Raw genomic sequence first — 23269 nt, forward strand, 5'->3', positions numbered from 1 at the left:
GAGGTAGATACTGATTCCCATCAGCCCGCCTAAAATTAGGATGATCTCTCCATGGAGCATCTTTAATCTTCCAAGGGTTCCAGTTAGTATTCTGGTTATTCTGGTTCCAGTTTCCCACGTCATTCACTTGGGCTTGGCATTCCATCTCTCCTTGAGTTCCATAGTAATGGTATCCTTCCTCTGGGCGTGGCAATTGCTTGGCCTTTTCTGTTGGGGGCCGACGGGTTATTTTTTTCTAAGGCGGTCAGAATCGTCTTCTCTAGGCTATCCATTCTAGGGTCCATCCTATCCTCATTTTGCACATTTACTGCATCCATAGTTCCCCTTCTAAGGATAGTACGAGTGGAATCATACGCCTTCTTTGCATCAATCAATCTTCCCAAAATCTCCCTGGCTTCGCTCACACGTTTCTTTGTGAAATTCCCTCCGCTCGAGGAGTTCAGCAAATCCTTGGACTCTGGATTTGCCCCTTCGTAGAAGATGTTGTAGACCTTTGCTTTGCTCATTCGGTTGTCGGGGCAAGAATCTAGCAATCCCTTGAAGCGTGACCAATACTGGCTCAAAGACTCATCGTAATCCAGCCTGCATGCTAGAATTTCCTTCTCGAGGGCATTCGTCTTGTCCAAGAAAAACAATTTGAAGTCTGCCCATGTGCGGACAGAATTGTCTGGTAACCTTAATAACCATGTGTTGGCCTCATTCTTCAGCGCAAATGGAAGTGCGCGCAACCTTTAGTCCTCTTCAGTCGCATTAGGGGGCCTCTTCTGAATACTGCAAAGCTTGCAGAACTTATGGAGAAACTCATATGGGCACTCAATCTTCCGCCCGTAAAAGTGTGGCATCACAGCCAACACATTCGTTTTGATATCGATCGCCTGCTGGGCTGGGGTAATGACTATGGCTTGGGATGGTTCGCCATTCAAATGGGAGTTGAGTGATCCTATCTTCGTATCATTATTAATTATCTCCGCCATGATTTATGGCTGCTCTTCTTCAAACTCCGGAGGTAGTTCCGGTTCTCTCTTCCCAGGTGAGACTGGATCTGCCTCACTTCCTGAACTCGAAGGTGTTGGGTTTGTTGTGGTTATCCCGGACCTAGTGGTAACATGGGCTGTGTTTCCTTGGCCAGCCAACTAGTCTGTTTGTCCCTCTAATTTGATGTATCGTTCCAGTACCCGTACCTCGAACCTCAGCTCATAAACTGAAAAAGAAAAGGAAGAAAATAAAAACAGATCAAAAACTATATACACCAAATCACTCTAAACACAAACACAAAATACGCCATCCATCCCCGGCAACGGCACCATTTGATAGGTAGGGTTATGCGATGTGAGTGTGTGGGGTGCGAGGTGCAGATCAAACAAGTCCAGAGGTGTCAACCGCTAGGCTTCGGAGCTCCCTAAACTTATTTGTCTGTGTCGTTGGGCTACTCTCAATTCCTATCAAAACCTTAACTCATTTACTATTGGCTAGTACAGGGTAGTAAGGATCGATCCCACAGAGATGGACTAGGTAAGCAAGTGTTCAGAGGACTTGGAAGAGGTCGGCTACTGCCACGCAACTCATGGGTTAAGACTTGACTAACTACTAGACTTGGGGAAATTGAAAATGACTATCCTATTTGCTAGACCTAGGGAATAGAAAGAGAACGTACACATGCATGGGTAACAGAACTTAATGGTTAACTAAAGATATTTAATACGAAACTACTTGACCAGGTAAACGGGTTTCCTAAACCTGCTAAACAAAACGTAAACATGTAGTGGGGACCATTTTTCCCGAATTAACTAGTATGATGGAAAAGCTGGAAAAAGCAAACAACACAGATGAAGAATCCGACTTCTAACTAACTTCTACCTTCATCTTCTCCAGCAGTCGAGATAACAGAAACGAAAATAGAGCATCAACATATGAAAACAGAGAAATCAAAAATCTAACTTCAAACATTACGATCAAACATGAAACGACTAGATCTAAACTACTAGGCCGAGCAAAACAAGTAGAAAACAGTAAACATCCATAACCATGCAAAATTCAGAACGTCACGACTCAGATCCACAACTCTGTTTAACAATTCAACTCATGTTGAGATTCAATACGCACAAGACTTTCACACACTCAGGTGAATCACACACACACTCACAGTTGTATGATAACTCACAATGCAGAAGAACACACACTCACACTTAGAGTATCGAAGATGGTAATCTTGGAGAGAAAACTTGAAAACTCTTTATTGATTTTCACTACTCACTACGTACATGGTTTTGAGCTATTTAAAGCTCTACAATCAAGTAGCAACTGCTACTAACTAACTACAAGAAGAATCAAGAAAGCAAGAAGAATAACCGCTACATCTCGGCTAACTAACAGCTGCTCCAACGGCTAGTTTCTCTAGGCCGAACTTCCTTCTCGGTTCAAGACCGAACTGTTGCTTCTTCTTTCTCGGCTCAAGACGAACTCTATTCTTGACTCAAGACCGAACTTTCTTTTCGGCTCACAACCGAGCACTCTTTTCGGCTCACAACCGAGCACTCTCTTCGGCTCACAACCGAGCTCCCTTCTCGGTTCACAAACCGAACTCCTTTGCTTCTCGGCTCAAGACCAACTGTCTTCTCGGCTCAAAGCCGAACTCAAAGCCGAGCTCAAAGCCGAGCTTCCTTCTTCTTCTCTTCTTCTTCCAACTGAAATGAGCACTCCATTATTACAATTCTCCACCTGAGGGCTCATCTCAGTTCTCGCACAAACATTGATCAACTTCTTGCAATGATCAAACTTGTCTCTACTTAGAGATTTAGTTAGCATATCTGCCGGATTGTGCAAGGTGTTAATCTTAACCACCTTCACCCTTCCCCTTTCAATCTCATCTCTAATAAAGTGCAATTTTATGTCTATATGCTTGCTCCTTTCATGGAAACCCGGATGTTTAGCCAAGCATATAGCTGAGCTGCTGTCACAATGAATCACCATTGTTTCTTGGTCAAAACCAAAATCAGAAATCACTCCCTGGATCCAAAAGCTCTCCTGTACAGCTGCAGTGAGAGCTATATACTCTGATTCTGTAGTTGAGAGAGCAACTACACTCTGCAGACCTGATTTCCAACTGATCACAGTTCCAAACATGGTGAACAAATAACCTGTTTGAGACTTTCTGGTGTCCAGATTTGCAGCATAGTCTGCATCACAATACCCCTGCACAACCTCCTCAGATCCACCTTCCCAGCCATTGAACACAATCCCCCAGTCCTTAGTTGACTTCATGTACCTCAATATCCATTTAAGAGCATTCCAATGCTCCTTCCCCGGGTCTGCCATGTATCTGCTAGTCACTGAGATAGCATGAGCAAGATCTGGTCTTGTACAAATCATAGTGTACATGATACTCCCAACAACACTAGCATAAGGGATAGCCTCCATCTCATCAGCCTCTTGCTTAGTTTTAGGAGCTTGTTCCTTTGATAATCTGAAACTCTGGGACAAGGGTGTTGAGGCAGGTTTAGCATTCTCCATTCTGAATCTCTGCATAACTTTGTCAATATAATCAGTTTGCAGCATCCACAGCTTCTTGCAGCCTCTATCTCTCTGAATATGTATGCCTAGGATCTTCCTTGACTCTCCTAGATCCTTCATTTCAAAGCTCGACTTCAGATCTTGTTTAACTTTCTGGATTTCTGTCATAGAAGGGCCTGCAAGTAGCATATCATCCACATAGAGTAATAGGTAGGCAATGGGAGTCCTGCCTGCCTTCTTGATGTAAATACAATCATCATATTCTGATTTGGAGAAGCCAATCTTCTTCATCTGTGCATCAAACTTCTTATTCCACTGTCTAGGACTTTGCTTAAGTCCATAAAGACTTTTCTGTAACAGGCACACCTTGCCTTCTTCTCCAGTCTTCACATAGCCCTCTGGCTGTTCCATAAAGATAGTCTCCTCTAGATCCCCATTGAGGAAGGCTGTCTTCACATCAAGCTGTTGTAGCTCCCAGTCTAGCTGGTTCACAACTGCCAACAAGATCCTAATCGAAGTGTGCTTAACAACTGGAGCAAATACTTCATTGAAATCAATTCCTTCTTGCTGTGTGAAGCCCCTAGCCACCAGCCTTGCCTTGAATCTGATTCTATCTTTATCAGTGGTCTCAATCTTTTTCTTAAACAACCACTTACAACTGATCAGCCTCCTTTCTTTTCCATCTGTAGTCAGTCTGGATTTATCCACCAAAATCCATGTTTTGTTCTTGAGTAAAGATTCCATTTCCTCATTCATGGCTTCAATCCACCTTTCTCTGTCTTTACTCTTCATGGCTTCTTTATATGTGAGAGGATCTGCAATATCAATGCTCTCAGCAGCACAAAGTGCATAGTAGACCACATCAGAAAACCTTTCAGGTGGTCTTGTATTTCTTCTGCCTCTATCTCTTGCTATCTGGTACTCTCTGGCAGAATCTGCTGTAGGCTCATCAATTTTTCTACCTCGAGCTAGAGCACCATCATCCTCTGGTTCAGACTCACTTTCTGAGTCAGAGGCTCCACCTGCTCCTTGGCAAAGTCCCACTGGCTCCACCTTGAGGAAATCACTCTCAACTTCATTGGAGTCCAGCTTCCTTTTTAAGTATGGCATCTGATCCTCCAAGAACACAACATCCCTACTCACCACCACCTTCTGCCTACCAGGCTCAATGCACCAGAGCCTATACCCCTTAACACCCCTCTGATACCCCAGCAATATGCATTTCAGAGCCCTAGCCTCAAGTTTACTTTGCCTAGCATGAGCATAGGCTGCGCACCCAAACACCTTGTATTTTGAGTAGTCACTATGGGCTCCATACCACATGTAATCAGGAGTCTCAGACTTAAGGGCAGTAGATGGACACTTATTGATGAGATAGGCTGCTGTATTCACAGCCTCTCCCCAAAATCTGTTGCTCAGACCAGAACTGAGTAACAAGCACCTTACTCTCTCTAGGATAGTCCTATTCATCCTCTCCACAACACCATTTTGCTGGGGGTTACCAGGAACAGTGCGGTGCCTCTTCATACCCTTTTCTTTGCAAAACAGATCAAACTCAGTAGACAAGAATTCCAAGCCATTGTCAGTTCTTAGGCATTTAACACTCCTTCCCTTCTCTAGCTCCACCTCTTTACACCATATCTTGAATTTTGTGAATGTCTCTGATTTTTCTTTCAGTATGTACACCCACAGTTTCCTAGTGTAGTCATCAATAATAGCAAGGTAGTATTTCCCACCACCAATTGAGCTTACAGGTGAAGGGCCCCAGAGATCACTGTGTATGTAGTCTAATGGGGCTGTAGAAGAGTGAATACCTGTAGGATAGGGTGCCTTCTTTGCTTTTCCAAGTATACACTGCTCACAGGGGTCCATCTTGTTGAAATCTCCAGAGATCAGGCCCTTCTTGATGAGTTCTTTCAAGCTTCCTTCTGCTGGATGGCCCAATCTCTTGTGCCATAGCATTATGGAATCATCTGACACTGCATTGCTTTCTCCATCAACAGCCTTAGCCTTCAGATAATAGAGAATGTGCTCTCTGTCAGCCTCCATCATCACTGCATTCCCAGATTTCACAAGCATCTTTCCCTGACTCATCAATATGGTGAATCCTTTCTCCTCCAGCATTCCCAATGAGATGAGATTTCTTTTCACTTCCGGAATATACCTCACCCCAGTTAGGATCTTTATAGAGCCATCTTGCAAACTTAGCTTCACTTTCCCTATCCCTTTGATCTGACACACATGGTTATTTCCAAGAACTACAGTCCCTGATGCTTCCTGAAGTTCATGAAACCAAGATTTGTTGGGGCACATATGGAAGCTGCACCCTGAGTCCATTATCCACCTGTGACTGATCCCATTATCACTGACATTCATGAGTTGAGCAGGGGGATCAGTACTCTCTACACAATCAGAAGTGTTGTGGCCCTCAGAGGCTAGTTTTCTCTTCCAGGCATGGCAGTCCTTCTTCAAGTGCCCTGGTTTCTTGCACCAAAAACATGCTCTGGTTTCCTTCTGAGCATCAGAACTTGAGGGTTTAGAGCCCTCAAACTTTTTCTTGAAGTTCTGCTTTTTGAACTTCTTCACATTCAAGGCCTCTACAGCTTGAACATTGGAGCTTGCAGAGCCTCTGCTGGTAGTCTTCTGGAGTTCCTTAGCCATCAAGGCCGAGTAGACTTCTGCATAGGTGATAGGCTTATCTCTGCCATAGATAATTGCATCACTCAACTGGTCATACGAGCTAGGCAAGGCATTCAATGTAAGAATGGCCTTGTCTTCATCTGAAATTTTAACATCCACAGAGCCCAGATCATCAATGATCTTGTTGAACTCCTCCAACTGCTCTATGATAGATTTTTCACCAGAAAAACTATAGGCATAGAGCCTCTTCTTGAGATACAGCCGGTTAGCCAAAGATTTTGCCAGGTAAACTTCATCTAACCTGTTCAAGATCTCCACCGCAGTCTTGGCTTCTTGAACTTCCCTCAAGACCTTATCTCCAAGGCACAGAATCACTGCAGAATGTGCCTTGAGCTGCATCTCCTCCATCTTTGCCTGAGCTTTATCATCAAGCATTGGAGCCTTTCCTTTCTCTTCTGTATTTGCAAGAACTGCGGCCAAGCCTTGTTGAATCAAGACCGCCTTCATCTTCATCTTCCACAGGCTATAATCATTCTTGCCTGTGAACTTTTCTGCATCAAGCCTTGCTGCCATCTCTGAAACCGTTTGATCCTCTGCAAATCAGCTTCAATATCCCCTTCCCACAGACGGCGCCACTTGTTGAGATTCAATACGCACAAGACTTTCACACACTCAGGTGAATCACACACACACTCACAGTTGTATGATAACTCACAATGCAGAAGAACACACACTCACACTTAGAGTATCGAAGATGGTAATCTTGGAGAGAAAACTTGAAAACTCTTTATTGATTTTCACTACTCACTACGTACATGGTTTTGAGCTATTTAAAGCTCTACAATCAAGTAGCAACTGCTACTAACTAACTACAAGAAGAATCAAGAAAGCAAGAAGAATAACCGCTACATCTCGGCTAACTAACAGCTGCTCCAACGGCTAGTTTCTCTAGGCCGAACTTCCTTCTCGGTTCAAGACCGAACTGTTGCTTCTTCTTTCTCGGCTCAAGACGAACTCTATTCTTGACTCAAGACCGAACTTTCTTTTCGGCTCACAACCGAGCACTCTTTTCGGCTCACAACCGAGCACTCTCTTCGGCTCACAACCGAGCTCCCTTCTCGGTTCACAAACCGAACTCCTTTCTCGGTACACAAACCGAACTCCTTTGCTTCTCGGCTCAAGACCAACTGTCTTCTCGGCTCAAAGCCGAACTCAAAGCCGAGCTCAAAGCCGAGCTTCCTTCTTCTTCTCTTCTTCTTCCAACTGAAATGAGCACTCCATTATTACAACTCAGACTCCAATACGTTAAACCAATACTCCTCAACTCTGATTCAACCGATTCAACAACAATTCAACTCCGATCAACCCGATCTCAACTCCAAAATAACATCAATTGCAAAAAGCATCCAAACAGTAAATACCAACAATTAAACATCAGAATCAGCCAAACAGAAAACATAACTTCCATAGCAACGATATTTAAGGTTCAACACTGAGACAATAAACGCCAAGCATCTAAAACGGTGAAGTCTCGGCTTAAAACGATGGAAAATAACAGAAAATAGTAAATTGTATCTTCGCCCTTCACGAGAACGGTGTTACACCACAGAAACTGAGCTAGGCTACCACGGACTCCAAGAATTTTACCCAATAAGTTCTTAAGTGCGCAGAGAAATGTGTGTGAAGTGATGAGCTAAGAGCGAAAAAATGTGAATGATGATCTGTGATGGCTCTCTCTTCATGTTGTCTCAATTTATAGTTGAGGCTTGAACTTCTAGGGTAGTCTCTCTGCTGAATTGTCGATTTTGCCCTCCTAGAAAGTCCTTCAAAAAGATACTTTTCCGCTCACAGCTGCTTCCTCGATCTCCTAGGTCGGGTTGCAAACTGGCTTCTTCACTCCACTTTTCCTTCAGTTTCCTCTGCCTGGTAGATTTTTACTTCCGTTTCCTTTACCTGGCAGATTCTCTACGCACCTAAACTTAAAACGTGTATTAGTTTATAGAAATCGTAGAATTTAACCCCATAACCGATGCATGAAATTGGCCTGATCACATGTATCACCTAAACTAACATATCTCAGAAATCGAGCACGTGAACAACTAGATCTTAACCTCTAAACTACTGAAAATCATGTAAACAACATTGATCTAAACATCTAAGCCACCAATTGCGAAGAGCATCTAAGAAATATGAGTAAATAGCATCATCAACATGAAAATGAACACCAAAGCTTCATAAAACTGGAAATAAGTCAAGATCCAACGGCGGAGTCGTCAATTCCTCCGATGAAACTCGAGATCTAACAACAGCATCTCCCAAAGCGGTAAAGAAAGCAAGGATCCAACGTCGGATCGTCAATTCCCCGTCGAAACCATTGAACTAAGCTAAGCTAAGAGAGCGGTGGCGTTAAGCGCCTATGAGAGCTTCCTACCTAAACTACGATAGCGTAAAGCGCTGCTACTTCAATGTGGAAAGCTTCTATTTATTGAGCAGCTTAAACTTCAACCCTAAGGCAACTTCTCGTCCGATTTGACCATTTTACCCTTGCAGTAATTGAGGATCTTCATGTCAGCACGCCATTTTGTCTCCTTGACCAGTTAGGCGACTTTTTCTACACTTTTGCTCCATTTCTGCTCAATCTGAATCGGCTCGGTCAGTTTGCACCATCTACTTGATCCAGCAGATACTTGCACACTATCTCACAATTTGTGCATTATCTACCCCAAAAGCATATAATATCACCCAAAATCAAAGCATGAAACGAGCTTTATCATTCATTCGAATTCACTGAACAAGGTTTTTACTTTATTTAGTGTAAAAATACAATTTATTCCAGTAGATTTATTACTTCATTCAAAAATATTATTACTTCATTGGATTAGGTTTTTACTTCATTCCAATAGGTCTAAATATTTTTACCATTTTCTTCCATCTCCTGACGATTGATGAATCTACTCTTTTCTTGCATCTCCTTAAGATTGATGATTTTAATAGCCACAAAATTTTTCGTCTGAACATGTGCAATTTTCACCTTTGCAAAGGTGCCACGCCCAAGCACCTTCCCAACTCTTTGTTGAGGTTTGCACAACGGAAATTGCAAATTAAATAAATTCACAAAAGAATCTATTTAGGAGATTATGTGAATCAATTCAATTTCATGCTTCAAAATGTAGAGACATATTATTGTGCAATTAATCACATAATTTTAATATGAAATTCTGATATTGAATCTTACAATTTTGATTCTCCAAAGAATCAAATAGGCTTGCTACTTCTCCACGTGTAGATCTTGAAGCAAAACCAAAGATCTTCTAACCTATGACCCAACTCTAGATCTAACTTCCTTGTGGGAGGAATCTATTAGAAATTATAAGGATCTTGAAGGAGAAGACAAGAAAAACCAATTGCACACACTTTGCAATTTCGAAATCTCTTATTAGTGAGGAGCTAGAAAATCTTGCAAGCTTGGAGGCTAGGTTTAGGTTTTGTGTGATGTAAAATGTCACACCTCATTCATTCCTATGTATAGATTTTGTGATGGGCTAGGTTAGGGATCTATGGGGCTTGGACTAGGCCTCCCCATTTGAACATTCTTTACTAATTAAATTATAACTCATAATTTAATATAAGTCCAATGGAATATTTCTTGTGCCGCTATGGAAGAAATACTGATTGTCCATCCAATCCGTGATTACAAGCAATCCGAGTTAACCTCTTTAATATATTATTTCCCGTATTTAAGGCTTTTTATATCCATTAAATAATTTGTAGTCTGCTATGGACTTTAAAATTAATAAATATTTTATTTCTAAGAGTTTGTCTAGTACGAGATATATATTAAAATAATATACTTTGCTTTACTATTATTCTTTGATAAAATCCAAATCGGCCAGGTTTCCGAATAATAGAAATTTTTTCGAACACCTCTTGGGGATATAGTCAAACTGCGAAAGCACACGATTCAATGTAATAATAAAACTGACATCGCACTAGTTATTAATTACTACTCCTCAAGATATCAGGAGTATTTGATTGCGAAAAACCTGCATCTACTGATAAGTTAAAGCAGTGTATGATTAATAACGTATGTCCTATATTATTACAATGATTACGAAATATTAAATCTCCAAGACATCGTCTTTCAAAAGATAGCAATAAAGATGTTTCTATACTTTATATCCTTTCAATGTTATACCACACCAATGTCTCTAGTCATTCTCAAGGTAAAGATGACTTTCGGATGGACACTGCAACCTTTCGCGATATGTAGCCAAAACCTATCTAGGTTGTGAAAAAATTTTACTTCTACAAGGTTCCGGCTGAGTCATCTACTGTGATGACCTGTTCCACTACTCAGCCTTCAATGTAGAAGACTTAGACTGATTTTACTTTTAAGCATTTTAATTGAATATAATTAAATATATAATTAAAACGGTCAATGCCCATTAAAGTAAAATACACGGAAGAAAATATTTATTATTCTAATTAAAGAAGAGAATTTACAATATATAAGTAATTTATCAAATTTATATAAACTCAAAAAATACTTTTTAGTATACTTGCTGCAACATTGTGTAGTTCCTCCTAAGTGGATTGACAGCCTCCATGTTGACAGAAACCCAATACTCACGAGATTTGATTTGAAAGTAGAGAGAGAGTTTGAGCAAATTAATAGTTCATGCTACATATGTATTTGTAATGAGTGACATACTATAACAAAGGAAATAAAATAACACGAAATCTAACCAATATGGAATTAAATTATAATCAGAGGCGGACCAATGTGGGGGTATGGGGTTCCTTGGAAACCCCACCCAGTTTCCTATTTACTATATTAGGTATAAGAGCATCCACTACGTTGTCCCCACACCGTCCCTTAATCATCCCTTAAACTATTATTTGAGGGTCCCACTGTACTTTATTCCTCCATCCCTTAACTAAGGGACGGAACCTGCAACGCTCCGTCCCTTAACCGTTCCTTATTCCGTCCCTTAAATTACTATTCATTCAATTTCATTTTTTATTTTTTTTTCCAACACAATTCAATTAAAACAAATACACTTCATTAAAATTAAAATAACATTACATCATAAAATAAAAATACAACTTAAAATTTAAAAAAAAAACATAATTAAAATCTTAAAAAAATAAAAATGACATAATTTAAAATACAATTTATATGGACATCCTTGAATGTTTTATGTTTCACTTTCGATGTGGGACAAAATCATTCTTGGATGTCTCTATAAAAGAGAAACAACCAAGAATGATTTTGTCTCACATCAAAAGTGAAACATAAAACATTCAAGGATGTCTCTATAAAAGAAGAACAACCAAGAATGATTTTATCCCACATTGAAAGTGAAACATAAAATATTCAAGGTTGTCTCTATAAAAGAGAAGCAACCAAGAATGACTTTGTCCCACATCGAAAGTAGAACATAAAACATTCAAGGTTGTCTCTATAAAAGAGAAGCAACCAAGAATGAGTTTCATAAATTCACAAGCCCATCAAATATATGTGGGCTATTACGAATTTCTTGTATTTATTTATTTTATAAAAATTGTTTTTAAATATAAAAACAATTTTTATAAATAAAAAGTATTTTTTTTAAAATTTGATTTTTTTTAAAAAAAATTGATTTATTGCGTTAGCGTGACGACGCCCACTCGCGGGCCGGCGAGTGGGCGTCACGCATGGCGCAGGGGCGCGCCACGTCGCCACGGCGCGTGGCGTGACAGCCCGTCCCGTGTCTTGCAGGCACAGGCCGCGGGACGGGACCGCGTGTCGCAACGCGTCGCGCGAGCGTTCCGTCCCTCCGCGACGGAGCGCGGGACGGTGGCGCGCCGCGTAGTGGATGCCCTAATTAGACATCATTAGTCAAGTAATTAGTTAGCTCAATTGGTTGGCGATTCAGTCATGTAACCAGCTGGTCGTGTGTTTGACTCTCCTTGGTGAGAATACTATTTATCTCTCTCATTCATATCTCTCGCAGCTCTGTATTGTCTCGGGTTGTTTCTAAAATCATCGACACTAAAAATATGCAATTATCGTTAATGTAATTTGTACCCCCTCAAGTATAAAAATAATGCCTCCGCCACCACTGATTATAATAATAGAAATATGGACTATGGTTATGCGTTCGCTGAGTCACTATTTCAATTAGAAATTAAATTTAAGAGATAGAGGAAGTATTATATAGTATTAAATTAATTAATTAGCATTTGAATTAGAGATATAAATGAGTATTGCATAAGTTTATACACAATTAATGTGGACGTCCATGTTATTTTATCGATTACTAGAAAAATGGGAGAAGCCCCAATTGTAAAAAATTAGACAACTTGAGAATTTATTAGTCACTTGCAAAAAACTGAAACTGAGATTGAACCTGGAAATTGAAGATGTGTGTTTTATATTGTAATTTATCCAACAATCTTGCATTGATTCTGTTGGGCTTCAAATCATCCCAAATTGCAGAATTAAAAAATGCATGATATCGTACTAATGTGGAGTTTGAATATGCATTGACGAACCAAAAGCATTTGGTCAACGAGGATTATTCTTCATGTGAGGGAAAATGTTGGGACTCTGATCACTGTTCAAACTGTATTGGCCGGTTAAATCCCCAGAGCTGATCGGCGCAGTGTAGAGATCTCCCCCAGATTCAATCCGAACACTGTAGAGATCGGCAGCCACTGCGACGTCGTTCTGATTCATCAACCCGACCGATTCCTCCTCGTCTGCACCTTGATTCGCCCATGGATGTTTGTTGAACTTCCTCAATCCTTCGAGCTCCATTGCCACCTCCTTCATCGTCGGCCTGTCTTCGCCGTTCAAGTTCAGGCACCGCTTCACCAGTTGCGCCATCGCCTGCAGCTGCTCCAACGATCCCTCCCTCACCACTCTCGGCTCCAGTATCGGGAACAATTTGTTCTCCTTTACCGACATGCAGAAATACGTTGTTAAATTGCGCGTCTCGAGGCTCCTCTCCATGTCGATGGGCTTCTTCCCCGTCATCAGCTCTGCCAAAACGACTCCAAAACTATAAACATCGCTCTTTTCTGTTAGCTGGCTTGAGTGGAAATACTCAGGATCCAGGTAGCCCAAAGTTCCCTGGACCAGTGTTGTCACTTCTGTTTGGTCCAGGGAAATAAGCCTTGAGGCCCCGAAATCCGAGATCTTGGCAGTGAAATGCTCATCAAGCAAGATGTTGGCGGACTTGACATCCCTATGGATGATTGGGATGTTGGCCGCCGAGTGGAGGTACGACAGGGCGCCTGCGGCCTCTGACGCGATCCTCAGGCGGCTCTCCCAGGACAGCCAGGCTGCCCCGGCCTTGTTGATGTGCTCGTAGAGCGTGCCGTGGGAGACATACTCATAGACCAACAGTGGCACCTCAGCCTCCAAACAACATCCCAACAGTTTGACCACATTCCTGTGATTGATCTGCGTCAGTATCACGACTTCGTTGATGAACTGCTCGATTTGGCTAGCGTCCATCACTCTCGACTTTTTTATCGCGACGATGGTGTTGTTGGGCATTATGCCTTTGTAGACCGTGCCATAGCCTCCTCGGCCTAGGATCCGGTCGTCGGCGTAGTTGTTGGTGGCTTTCTCGAGCTGCTCCGCCGTGAATATCTTTGTCGATTCCATGGAGTTACCTTCTTCGGTGGATGAGAATTGCTGTTTCAGAAGCATACCGCCGTTTTGTTGGAAGAATTTCTCTCTTAGTTTTATCAATTTTCTTTTTTTTAGGCTGAAATATATCAATGTTGCGACAATAATTACGGCTAAGAAACTCAATCCGGCACCTGCATTATTAAACAACTTCAATAAGATCACAATATGATGAAAAAATATACAAGTGATCATCAAAAAAATTTAATCCAAAACATAACAAATAACGAGCAAATTCATACAGAACTTTACTTTTGGGCAGCCAGAGCAATGATTCAATTTTATAAAGTGCTCTAGGATAAAATATACTCACTTCGATAACATGTTTCTATCAACCATCTCTAAGGGCATCTACAATCAGTTTTTTCTTAAATGCTAAAATATTAAATATACTTAATTCTCCATTGTTCTTATTTGAATTTTATGTATCAGATAAATCAACAAAATATGATAAAGAACACATTTTAAATAAAATAACTCTAATATATACCTATCAAATTACCATTAATTTGAAGCAATTAACATCTTCTACATTTTTTTGTTATTTATACTTGCTATTTTAAATATGACATTAATAAAATGTTAGAAATTTGTTAATAAAAACTAAAATTACATAATTAAATTAGAAAAATATATAATGAAAAAGAGTATATAATTAAAATACGCTACGTAAAAATTCATAATTTAAATTAAAAGAAATACATAATTCAAATACATTGCAAAAAAATTAATTTTAATTTAATTAGCACATAATTAAAAATATACTAATGTAAATACATTACAAAAAATGCACAATTTAAAATTTAAAAGTATAGTTGAAAATATATAATTTAAATAAAAAGTGCTATTTAAGTAAAAAGACAAAAAATTAAAATAACAATTGAAAAAATACAAAAAAAATGATTCTAGAATTAAAAGGATAAAAAGTTGAAATTATGAGAATAAAGAGAAATGTCACATGGTATGCAGCCATTGGTTGTCTTATTCTTGTGCACGCACTCACGCGTAAGAAAGCGTGCTTAGGACAGCCGCAGTACCGTACTTAAGCAGTAAGCACTTCGCGGTATGCTTTGGCTAACATCGGGATCCAAATGCTTAAACCATTACATACTTCATAAACAGTAGTATAATATAATACGAGATCTACAAAATACTACTAGCACTTATCTCTAAAATCGACACATACTTCATCAATAATTGTAGTAAAAAACGAGATGTGAAATCGTGAAAATTACCTAAGACAACTTTGATGCTTCGATTTGATGAGCTATTACCAATGCAACCTTTACCATTCTTTCGGCCATCCCCACTATCTCCTTTAGGACAAAAACAATCGTAACCCCCCGGTTTGTTCAAGCAGCCTTTTTTAACACAATCGTCGAGCCCCATTGCGCATTCATCAATATCTACAAACAGAAGCACATTATATTTAAAAAAAATACAAACCACAAAATTTAATAATCAGCCCAATTTTAAGGGCATATTAATTTACAAATAAATCACTAAAATTAGTCATATTAACTCATACTACACCGTTTTTCTAATGAAATCCGGGATGATATGGCAATCAGATTTTGCAATTATCACCATCAGTTAAACCGCACGAAGTCGTTATGTGTTACCGTTGTTTTGTTCACGTAGATAAATCCGTATGTCACATCATCGTAGGGTTCATCAGAAAAATGATGTATGGAATAATTGTGAAATTTTATCATTTAGTTTTATAAAAACATAGAACGAACCAGAATTTAACTATTATTTTTTATTTATTTGAAAATTTGCTTTTTTAGTTAACAAAAAAAAAAGCATACCTATGCAGCCTGGATCCAAATAGGGGTTTCCTTCATAGCCGGAATCACACCGGCAACGGTAGCCTCCCAAGCCGGTGGTGGAATCAACGCAAACACTATTAGCCTTGCAAGCGTAGTCAGCTGCCGCCGCAGCTCGGTCGCACGTGCTATTCCAAATGGCCCAATCTAAGACGATGGGGACCGTATCCTTGACCCGCTGCATGAAATTGGGATCGGAAAGGTCCGGCGCGCCGCGAAACTCGAAGCGGTTCTCCTCCCCGAAGAAGGCGTAGCTGCATTGCCCGAAATCAGAGATATTAGTGTGGTTGCTCAAGCTGGAGAGACGCGTCTCGTAGTACTGAAGCCCCTTGGGCAGCGACGTCTGGCAGCACCCGATCCCCGAGCACGAGCCCCCGATCACGTCCTCCTCCCTCGAGCACAGCGTGATGCAGCCGCTGGTGAAGTTGCGGCTGCCTCCCCCGTCCACCAGGGCGAAGTCGTCGCACCCGATCACGGTGAACTTGTTGAGCGGGGAGTAGCTCAGGGGCGTCTCCGTGATGTCGGAGGAGGCGCTGTTTTCTTGAGTTGGTGCTCCCGTTTTGTCATAGCATTTGCGGGCGACCACGTTGGAGATGCGGCAGCGGTCGTCGGAGATGTCGAAGAAGCGGATGTTGCCGTAGAGGAGCTGAGGGGCGCCGAAGGCGGTGGTGCAGTTGAGCTCGAAGTCTCTGTTGAGGCCGCAGCCGGAGTTGATGCCGATGCCGAAAGGGTAGGGGACGGTCAGGTTGCCGCACTTGCTGGGGCAGTCGGCTTTCGTGATCGTCGCGCCTTTGGTGATGTTGTGTGTGTCTCCTACGACGGTGGCGACGTGTGTTTGGGTGCTAGAGAGGAGCCAGGCGAGGAGGAGGAGGAGAGGGAGCATGTTTGCTGGTGTGCTTCAAATTGTTAATTTTGGAGTAATATATGCGGTCGTAAGTTGACTTTGAGGTAGTAGGTAGACGTGCGAGTAATGCGATAAATCCAGCCCAAGTTGTTCTTTTAAAAAAACAAGACTAGGACAAGTCTTTGCTAATACAAATCAATATAGTATTTGAAATATAATCGAGAGAAGTAAAATACTATATTCAACAAACCATGGGCCACTAGCAGCTATTTAAGAATCGGGTGTTAGAAGACTTTGAGGGAAGACTAAGAACGGGTCATAATCCTCCGAAATTGAGTTGTCTTCTACTAATAAATAGGAGTACTACTATTACATAGTTTACTTATTTAAATAGAGTTAAACATTTATATTTACTCCTATGATACCGACTTCATATATTCCTCTTACATTCATGCAGAATGTACCTATACCCAATTGTGAAGTCAATATGTAGAAAAATGTTAATAGTGACAGTTAAGTCCCAAAACTATTACTTAGTCCCAAAAATTAATTTGTCGCAAATACTCTATAAGAGAATCCAATTGGATTGAGAAAATAGTAGTCCTCTTTAATGGGGATTAGTTATCACATTAATCTTAGCTATGAGTTTCGACCAAGTGTAGTAAGAAGTAGCTACCTACATGGCATATTTAATACTATCTCCGTCCCATAATAGATGTCACACTTTCCTTTTTAGTTTGTCTCACAAAAAATATCACATTTTTTTTTGGAAAAAGTTCTTTCTCACATTAATATAAATATATTATTTTCTCTTTCCACTTAACACACAAAACAATACCTTCTAAAACCATATGTCAATCTCCATAATAGATGTGAACGCACATCTCTGAAATTCTCTTATCTCTATACTTTTATCTCTGTGATTTATCTGCAATTAGTTGTTTACTTGCTTTCAATTGTTCTTTGTTTTCAAAAATTCACAAAATCTTTCGGTTCTCCAAATAATAATTGAGTTTTAGTAGAAGGTAGCCAATTTGTGATTGTTTTCCCTGTGATCGATATCCGGTACTGACCTTTAGCTATACTAGATCTACTCTTTATACTTGCAGGTATTTATAGTGCTAATAAAAAGTGCATTGCGGTGGCGGGGGAGACGAGGCGTCGGCTGTGCGCGAGGCACCAGCCGCGACGGAGAGCAGCAAGGCAGCAGCCATGGCGGCCGCGGTGGCGGCGACTGCAGCGGGGGCGGTGACGGCGATGGCAGTAGCGGTCGACGGAGGACTTTGTACAAAGAGGCAGAGTCCCTTGCTATTGCCAAGGCTTGGGACGCGGTCACGGCGAATGCCATAGTTGGCACGGATCATACCGACATATGCTTCTGGAAACGCGTCCTGGCGATGTACAACAGATTCAAACCGACAGGCAGAGCCGAGCGTACACACTACCAGGTCCGGAAGAAGTTCGGCAGGATCACTAAAGCCCTCAAGAGGTTCATTGGCATATACGAGAACCAAATGCGCACTGTTGAGAGCAGCCGCAGCGAAGCCGACATAAAAGCGTTGTAGATGCAGTTGTTCAATACTGAAGGCTTCCCCAAGTTCGGCTACTGGGAAGAATTTCTCGTTCTGCAGGACTCCCCGAAATTCAATGCCATCTTTGAGGAACAGAGTGCTCCTGGTGCAAAGCGTACAAGACTCGGCGTATCCGGCACTACAACAGTAGTAGCGGCTTACGTACCTTCGACCTCAACGACGATGTGTTGGAGGAGCCCCCCTCGTCACTCTCCCGGCGCCCACGTCCACAGGGCCAATCCCAGACGCTAGATCCTCCTACCAGTTCTCTGTTGCGGGCGCGTCTGCATCGCGCCCAGCATCGGCCTCGGCGGTGTTGACCAACACCCTGGAGGTGCAGATGACGAAGCAACTTCAGGATACTTTGTCCTTGTATGAGAAGTCGGCCGACCCACCCACCAAGCGGATGTACTACGACCTCATACTGAGGCTGAGGTCGAGGTTGGGGTGGGAGGAAGCGGGAGCGGTGGGCGGCGACGGCGATGGCGATGGTGAAGAAGAAGCGGCAGATTTTGATGACGCCACCGAGTAGGTGGTGGTGGCGGTGATTTTTCGGTGTTTTTTTAGTTATTTTTTTAGTGTTTTTAAAAAAAATTCGTTGCATAATTTTACCCCTTTCTATAATACAACGAAGATTTAGTTTTAATTTTTTTTATTGAATGATTTTTTTTATTATTATTATTATAGTCCGATAATTTTTATTCTAGTTGAATTAAAATACCTCAAAAAAAAATAATTGGTAGTTTGGGCATGTCCACTTTTAGAGTGGACAAGTTTTTTGATGGCCTGGCCAAGTCTTGTGACCTAGGCCAAGTTTTTTGTGGCTTGGGCAGGGCAACCGAGCTATCCTCATGTGGACAATCTTAGTGATTGTATGACTTGTATTTCAGTTTATTTAAAGAAAAATGGTGGATCGTGTTAGATTATTGATTGTGTTGAAAAGTAATCATTAATTTAGTAACAACAAGATCATACAGTACGTAATAATTCCAGTTACTTAAAAAGGATGAGAACTCATTGACGACTTCTATACAAAGAGGAACTTCAAGCTGGCTGCGTCGAAAGCCTGTGCTGTGGTGCTATTCTTTTCAATGGTATATAACTACACACACATAGCATGGACACGTAAAAATGCTGCTTATTTACAGGAACCTTCTATCAAACAATAACCAAAATACGAGTCGCTTGGACGTATCTCGATATTGGTGACTTGCATCAAAATTTCAATCACCAAAATGTAGCGCAACTTACAAAGGGCACTATAACAAGACTGACATGATGTTCAAACTACAACAGGAGAAGTAGATCCTGCTGCATAAACAAGACCTTTCTTCTACGGGAACGAAAATTACCTACTAGATAATCTCTAAAATTCAGGCCGAGACTGTTACCTGGATTCATCGCTCTAAGACGAGCTAGTTGCTAATGCAGTGACTAATAGACCAAGTATAAGAAATGGCTGTGCACTAGCCTGAAATAGAATATGGAGCTAATCAAATACATGTACAAAATACCCAAACGTTCAGCCGTTCAACTGCTTTTTATGCTCGTCATATTCATGAATCTTACTATACAAGGAAATAATATGTACCTGATACTTGACATCATATTTCACTGGGTCTTTGAGGAAGTACTTGAACTGTGTTAAATGGTAGTCAAATTCACTAGTTAGAGCAGCATATGACAGTCTAACAGAGAAACTATGCAAAGATATTGAATATCATTATCGAATTCTGAGCATTATTTTCCACTCTAACTGAAGGAATTATTCAAGGAATGAATCCAGAAAAAAGATAGGTCTCAACCATCACTACCTGAAAAAAGACTTGAGGGGCAATTAACCCTAGAAGTGCTAAAGCATACAACGGTTTACCAGAACCTAGAAGATATCCTGCAATGAAAATAACAGAAACTTGTCATGAGATACATTCACCAAAAATTATCTTTTGAGTTGATAGTAAGCATTTACCAGCCACAGATATCTGAGTTATGTCGATAGCACCAACACAGATCCATTTTGCAGTCTCAGAGCCAAAAGCCACTGGGAGCGACTGTATATATTGAATTATGTAAGACTACAAGTATTTGCTTCCCTGAATGCAAGTGTGTATGTTCATCAGGATTCCACGCTAATTTATAAAACTAATCCGTAAAAGTTACCTGCAGTCCCATTTTTCGGTCTCCTTCAACACTCTTGAAATCATTTACAATTGCTATGCCCAGCTAAGGCTCAGAAAAATGAAATTTATGTAACAGTTCTTCTCTATTAAGAAGCACATAAAATGTAGAAACAGAAAAAAGAGGTATCACGTACACCGGCTATACTGTAGAGCAATGTTAGAACAATAATGTCTGGTGTCAGGGTCCCAAACAGCGCTTGACCAGCCCACCTAAGATTGATATATTCAAAGAATTTTGAATATCATAAGACATACAACAGGGGGAAAGGCACCATGCTCATGGCATGAGTTTGACATAAATTACGACTATTATGTCCGGAAAAATTGCACTCACATCTTACACAAAATGATAATTACACATTAATTTCATATGTAGCCGTGTAGGCAATTATCCACAACAAAACAAACCACTGACTAATTTACTGGTCATTACAAACTCCAAAGTGGCCACTAGTCTTCATTGTATATTGAAACTCCACACACAATTTCACTTTTGAAACACTTGTAGCTATCCAGACAACTTTAATACTTCCAACACACATTATACAAAACTCAAAGTTGAGAAATTACCAAGGCAAACTAATGTAGCTCGCTCCTAGGGCGAAATTGCCGATCCATCCATTTTGTTTTAGCTGCAAAACAGGAAGTTGTACTTATTCATCCCTTCCCAAAATTTCAAACTTCAGTGTATAAATTAAGATGAGGTGAACACCTTTAAGGGGGGAGCTGAATATATGTAGGATAATAAGGATCCGCCAAGGGCAAGGTAAAATATCACTGGGGTATTATGCCCTGCCTGTATAGAAAAAGCAATTAGGAAAGATTCTACAACATTTGCAAGTAAAGAACCATCCTTTTGAAGACCTACCCACACATCCAAAAGACCAGCCAACCCAAGGCCTGCCAGGAGCAGCACCCATATTTGTGTAATCACCTGATAATATTATGTATTTAGTATTGGAGAACAAGATCATTTCATACCAGAGAATAACTTGAAATGTAAAGTACCTCATTCTCAGATACTGCTCCTGATGGTATTGGACGATAGGGCTCGTTGATAGCATCGATCTCTCTATCATACCAATCATTAATTGTCTACAAGTTGAAATACATTAAATACATAGACAGAGATCTTGAGACTAGAGCAGATATAGAAGTTCCATAATTAGCAAACATCTAATTAATATGGGTAGTACCTGTGTATAACCAGTCAGGCAAGGTCCAGACATAAGCATGCAGACTACTGATTTAGCTACATCTTCCGGAGTCCAGTGGAAATTGCCTGTGAGAAAGTCAGGGTAATTGCATAAGACGTAGACAGCACTAAGTACTTTTTATCATCGAAAATGGACGGTTAACTCATTATTTGAGGATTAAGGAACATAATTATTCATTAAATTTCAGTTTATGCACACTAAATGTCTGCCTTTTGAAATAAGCTTATGACACAACACAATGACTACTATTAACAGCCTGCAACAGTAAATGTTTATATATGCACGACAATACGACAATGCGTGAGGCAAATGCGCTATGCAGTACTCTCATAAATCTACAAACTGTAGTAATAGTTAATATAAATTGGTTCCAATGTCACACTTGCATTATAAAACACTTCCAGTGATAGAAATTACCCGATGCAGCAGCTCCACAGACTACACCCCAAACAAGAGGAGGCCATGTAACAGGTTTCATCAGCTGAACTCGAATCTTCCATTTATCCTAAAAATTATCACTACGTGTATTAGCAGAAGACCGAAATAAGAAACAAATTCGTAATCAAGAGAAAACTCCCGCACTCTATACAACACTCATTACCTCAGTATCAAATTCAATAAATCCATAGCTCATAAATAGACTTACAGTTTCCTGCTTAGCTCCTTTAATACCGAGAATCTGATTAAAGCTTGAACCCTTATCAGCCGGTGCCTTATCTGGTACCTTGGCTCCAACTACCACACATCAACCAAAAAATCTCAACAAAACATTTAAACCTCAATCCATATGCAACCAATTTATACCATTCAAAAAGGAAAATTAACCATACCTTTGTCTGTATCGGTCTCAGTAGCTCTAACTACAAGTCTCCGTACTAGCAAACTCAATGCACACCAAATTAGCACACAAAAAACGCAGAGAAGAAGCGCACAACGCAATCGCTCAAAACAGCAATCAATTATTTATTTGGAAAAATAAGCTTACTATGTACGGAAGTAGAGCTCGGATTGACCGCCAGCCGTCGATTTCGCTGCGAATTGAATGCACCGTAGTTGGAAGATAATTGCAGTGAAAAGGCTGAGTTGAGTAGGGAAGCCATTGCAGAGAAAACGGGAGAGCTTAGTGTTCCGATGATAAAACTGTAGTGTCTTTATCGTAGTCTTCAGTGGTGACGTGGCGTACAGTGATGGGATAAGCGTCCGTTTCGGCTCTACTACGAAATTCTAGCCCAAGTTCCCTATTCGGCTATTTCCGGCAAGGCCAACTAAACAGTAGATTAATATTTAATGAGATAACCTTTTTCTTCAAATGGAATTCAATCTAACATTTCGTGGAACAAATAACTTGTACGGATATTTTCCATTTATGCAAGAGGGATTTTAATGCTAAAAATAGTTCAGTGGGTCAATGCATTTGAACTTTGTTTCAAAATCCTTTATTTCTCTTGTACCATCTCTAATCATACTTCAAAACTCTTTTTTGGCATAGACAATTTCTCTAATCAGACCATCTTCAACCATACTCTAAAAATAAATTTTAGTGTAGAAATATTCTCCAACCATACACCAAACTCAAACTCATTTTTGGTATTTTTTGTGAAACAATACCAAATATGGTGTTACTGCAAAAAATTTATGAGACAAAAACTCAAAAATGGTGTAAATGGTTAGAGTAAAAGTACTTTTTATGTGACGTATACTAAAAAATGGGTTTGAGTTTGGTGTAAATAGTTAGGGATGGTCTCATACACCAAATCCAAACCCATTTTTAGGGTTTTCAATATAATAACACCATAT

General features: G+C 40.4%; 2 protein-coding genes across 2 annotated transcripts; both read right to left on the minus strand.

The window, feature by feature from the left end:
* Positions 1-12549: 12549 nt before the first annotated feature.
* LOC121798068 (putative wall-associated receptor kinase-like 16) lies at positions 12550-16543 on the minus strand. The gene is made up of 3 exons (XM_042196898.1): positions 15643-16543; positions 15067-15237; positions 12550-13965 (listed from the first exon to the last, which is right to left on the minus strand). Exons 1-3 carry the CDS (start codon positions 16541-16543, stop codon positions 12701-12703), a joined length of 2337 nt encoding a protein of 778 aa, XP_042052832.1. The 3' UTR covers positions 12550-12700.
* A 2652-nt stretch (positions 16544-19195) lies between these two features.
* Positions 19196-22800, minus strand: LOC121798078 (chlorophyll synthase, chloroplastic-like). Its single transcript, XM_042196910.1, has 15 exons — positions 22458-22800; positions 22303-22347; positions 22119-22207; positions 21890-21977; positions 21452-21537; positions 21264-21350; positions 21124-21189; positions 20968-21051; positions 20826-20887; positions 20390-20465; positions 20236-20298; positions 20045-20126; positions 19890-19966; positions 19667-19714; positions 19196-19546 (listed from the first exon to the last, which is right to left on the minus strand). The coding sequence occupies exons 1-15, from the start codon at positions 22570-22572 to the stop codon at positions 19481-19483; spliced, it is 1134 nt and encodes a 377-aa protein (XP_042052844.1). The 5' UTR covers positions 22573-22800; the 3' UTR covers positions 19196-19480.
* Positions 22801-23269: the final 469 nt, after the last annotated feature.

Source organism: Salvia splendens, chromosome 1 (assembly GCF_004379255.2).
Source record: "Salvia splendens isolate huo1 chromosome 1, SspV2, whole genome shotgun sequence".
Classification (NCBI taxonomy): Eukaryota; Viridiplantae; Streptophyta; class Magnoliopsida; order Lamiales; family Lamiaceae; genus Salvia; species Salvia splendens.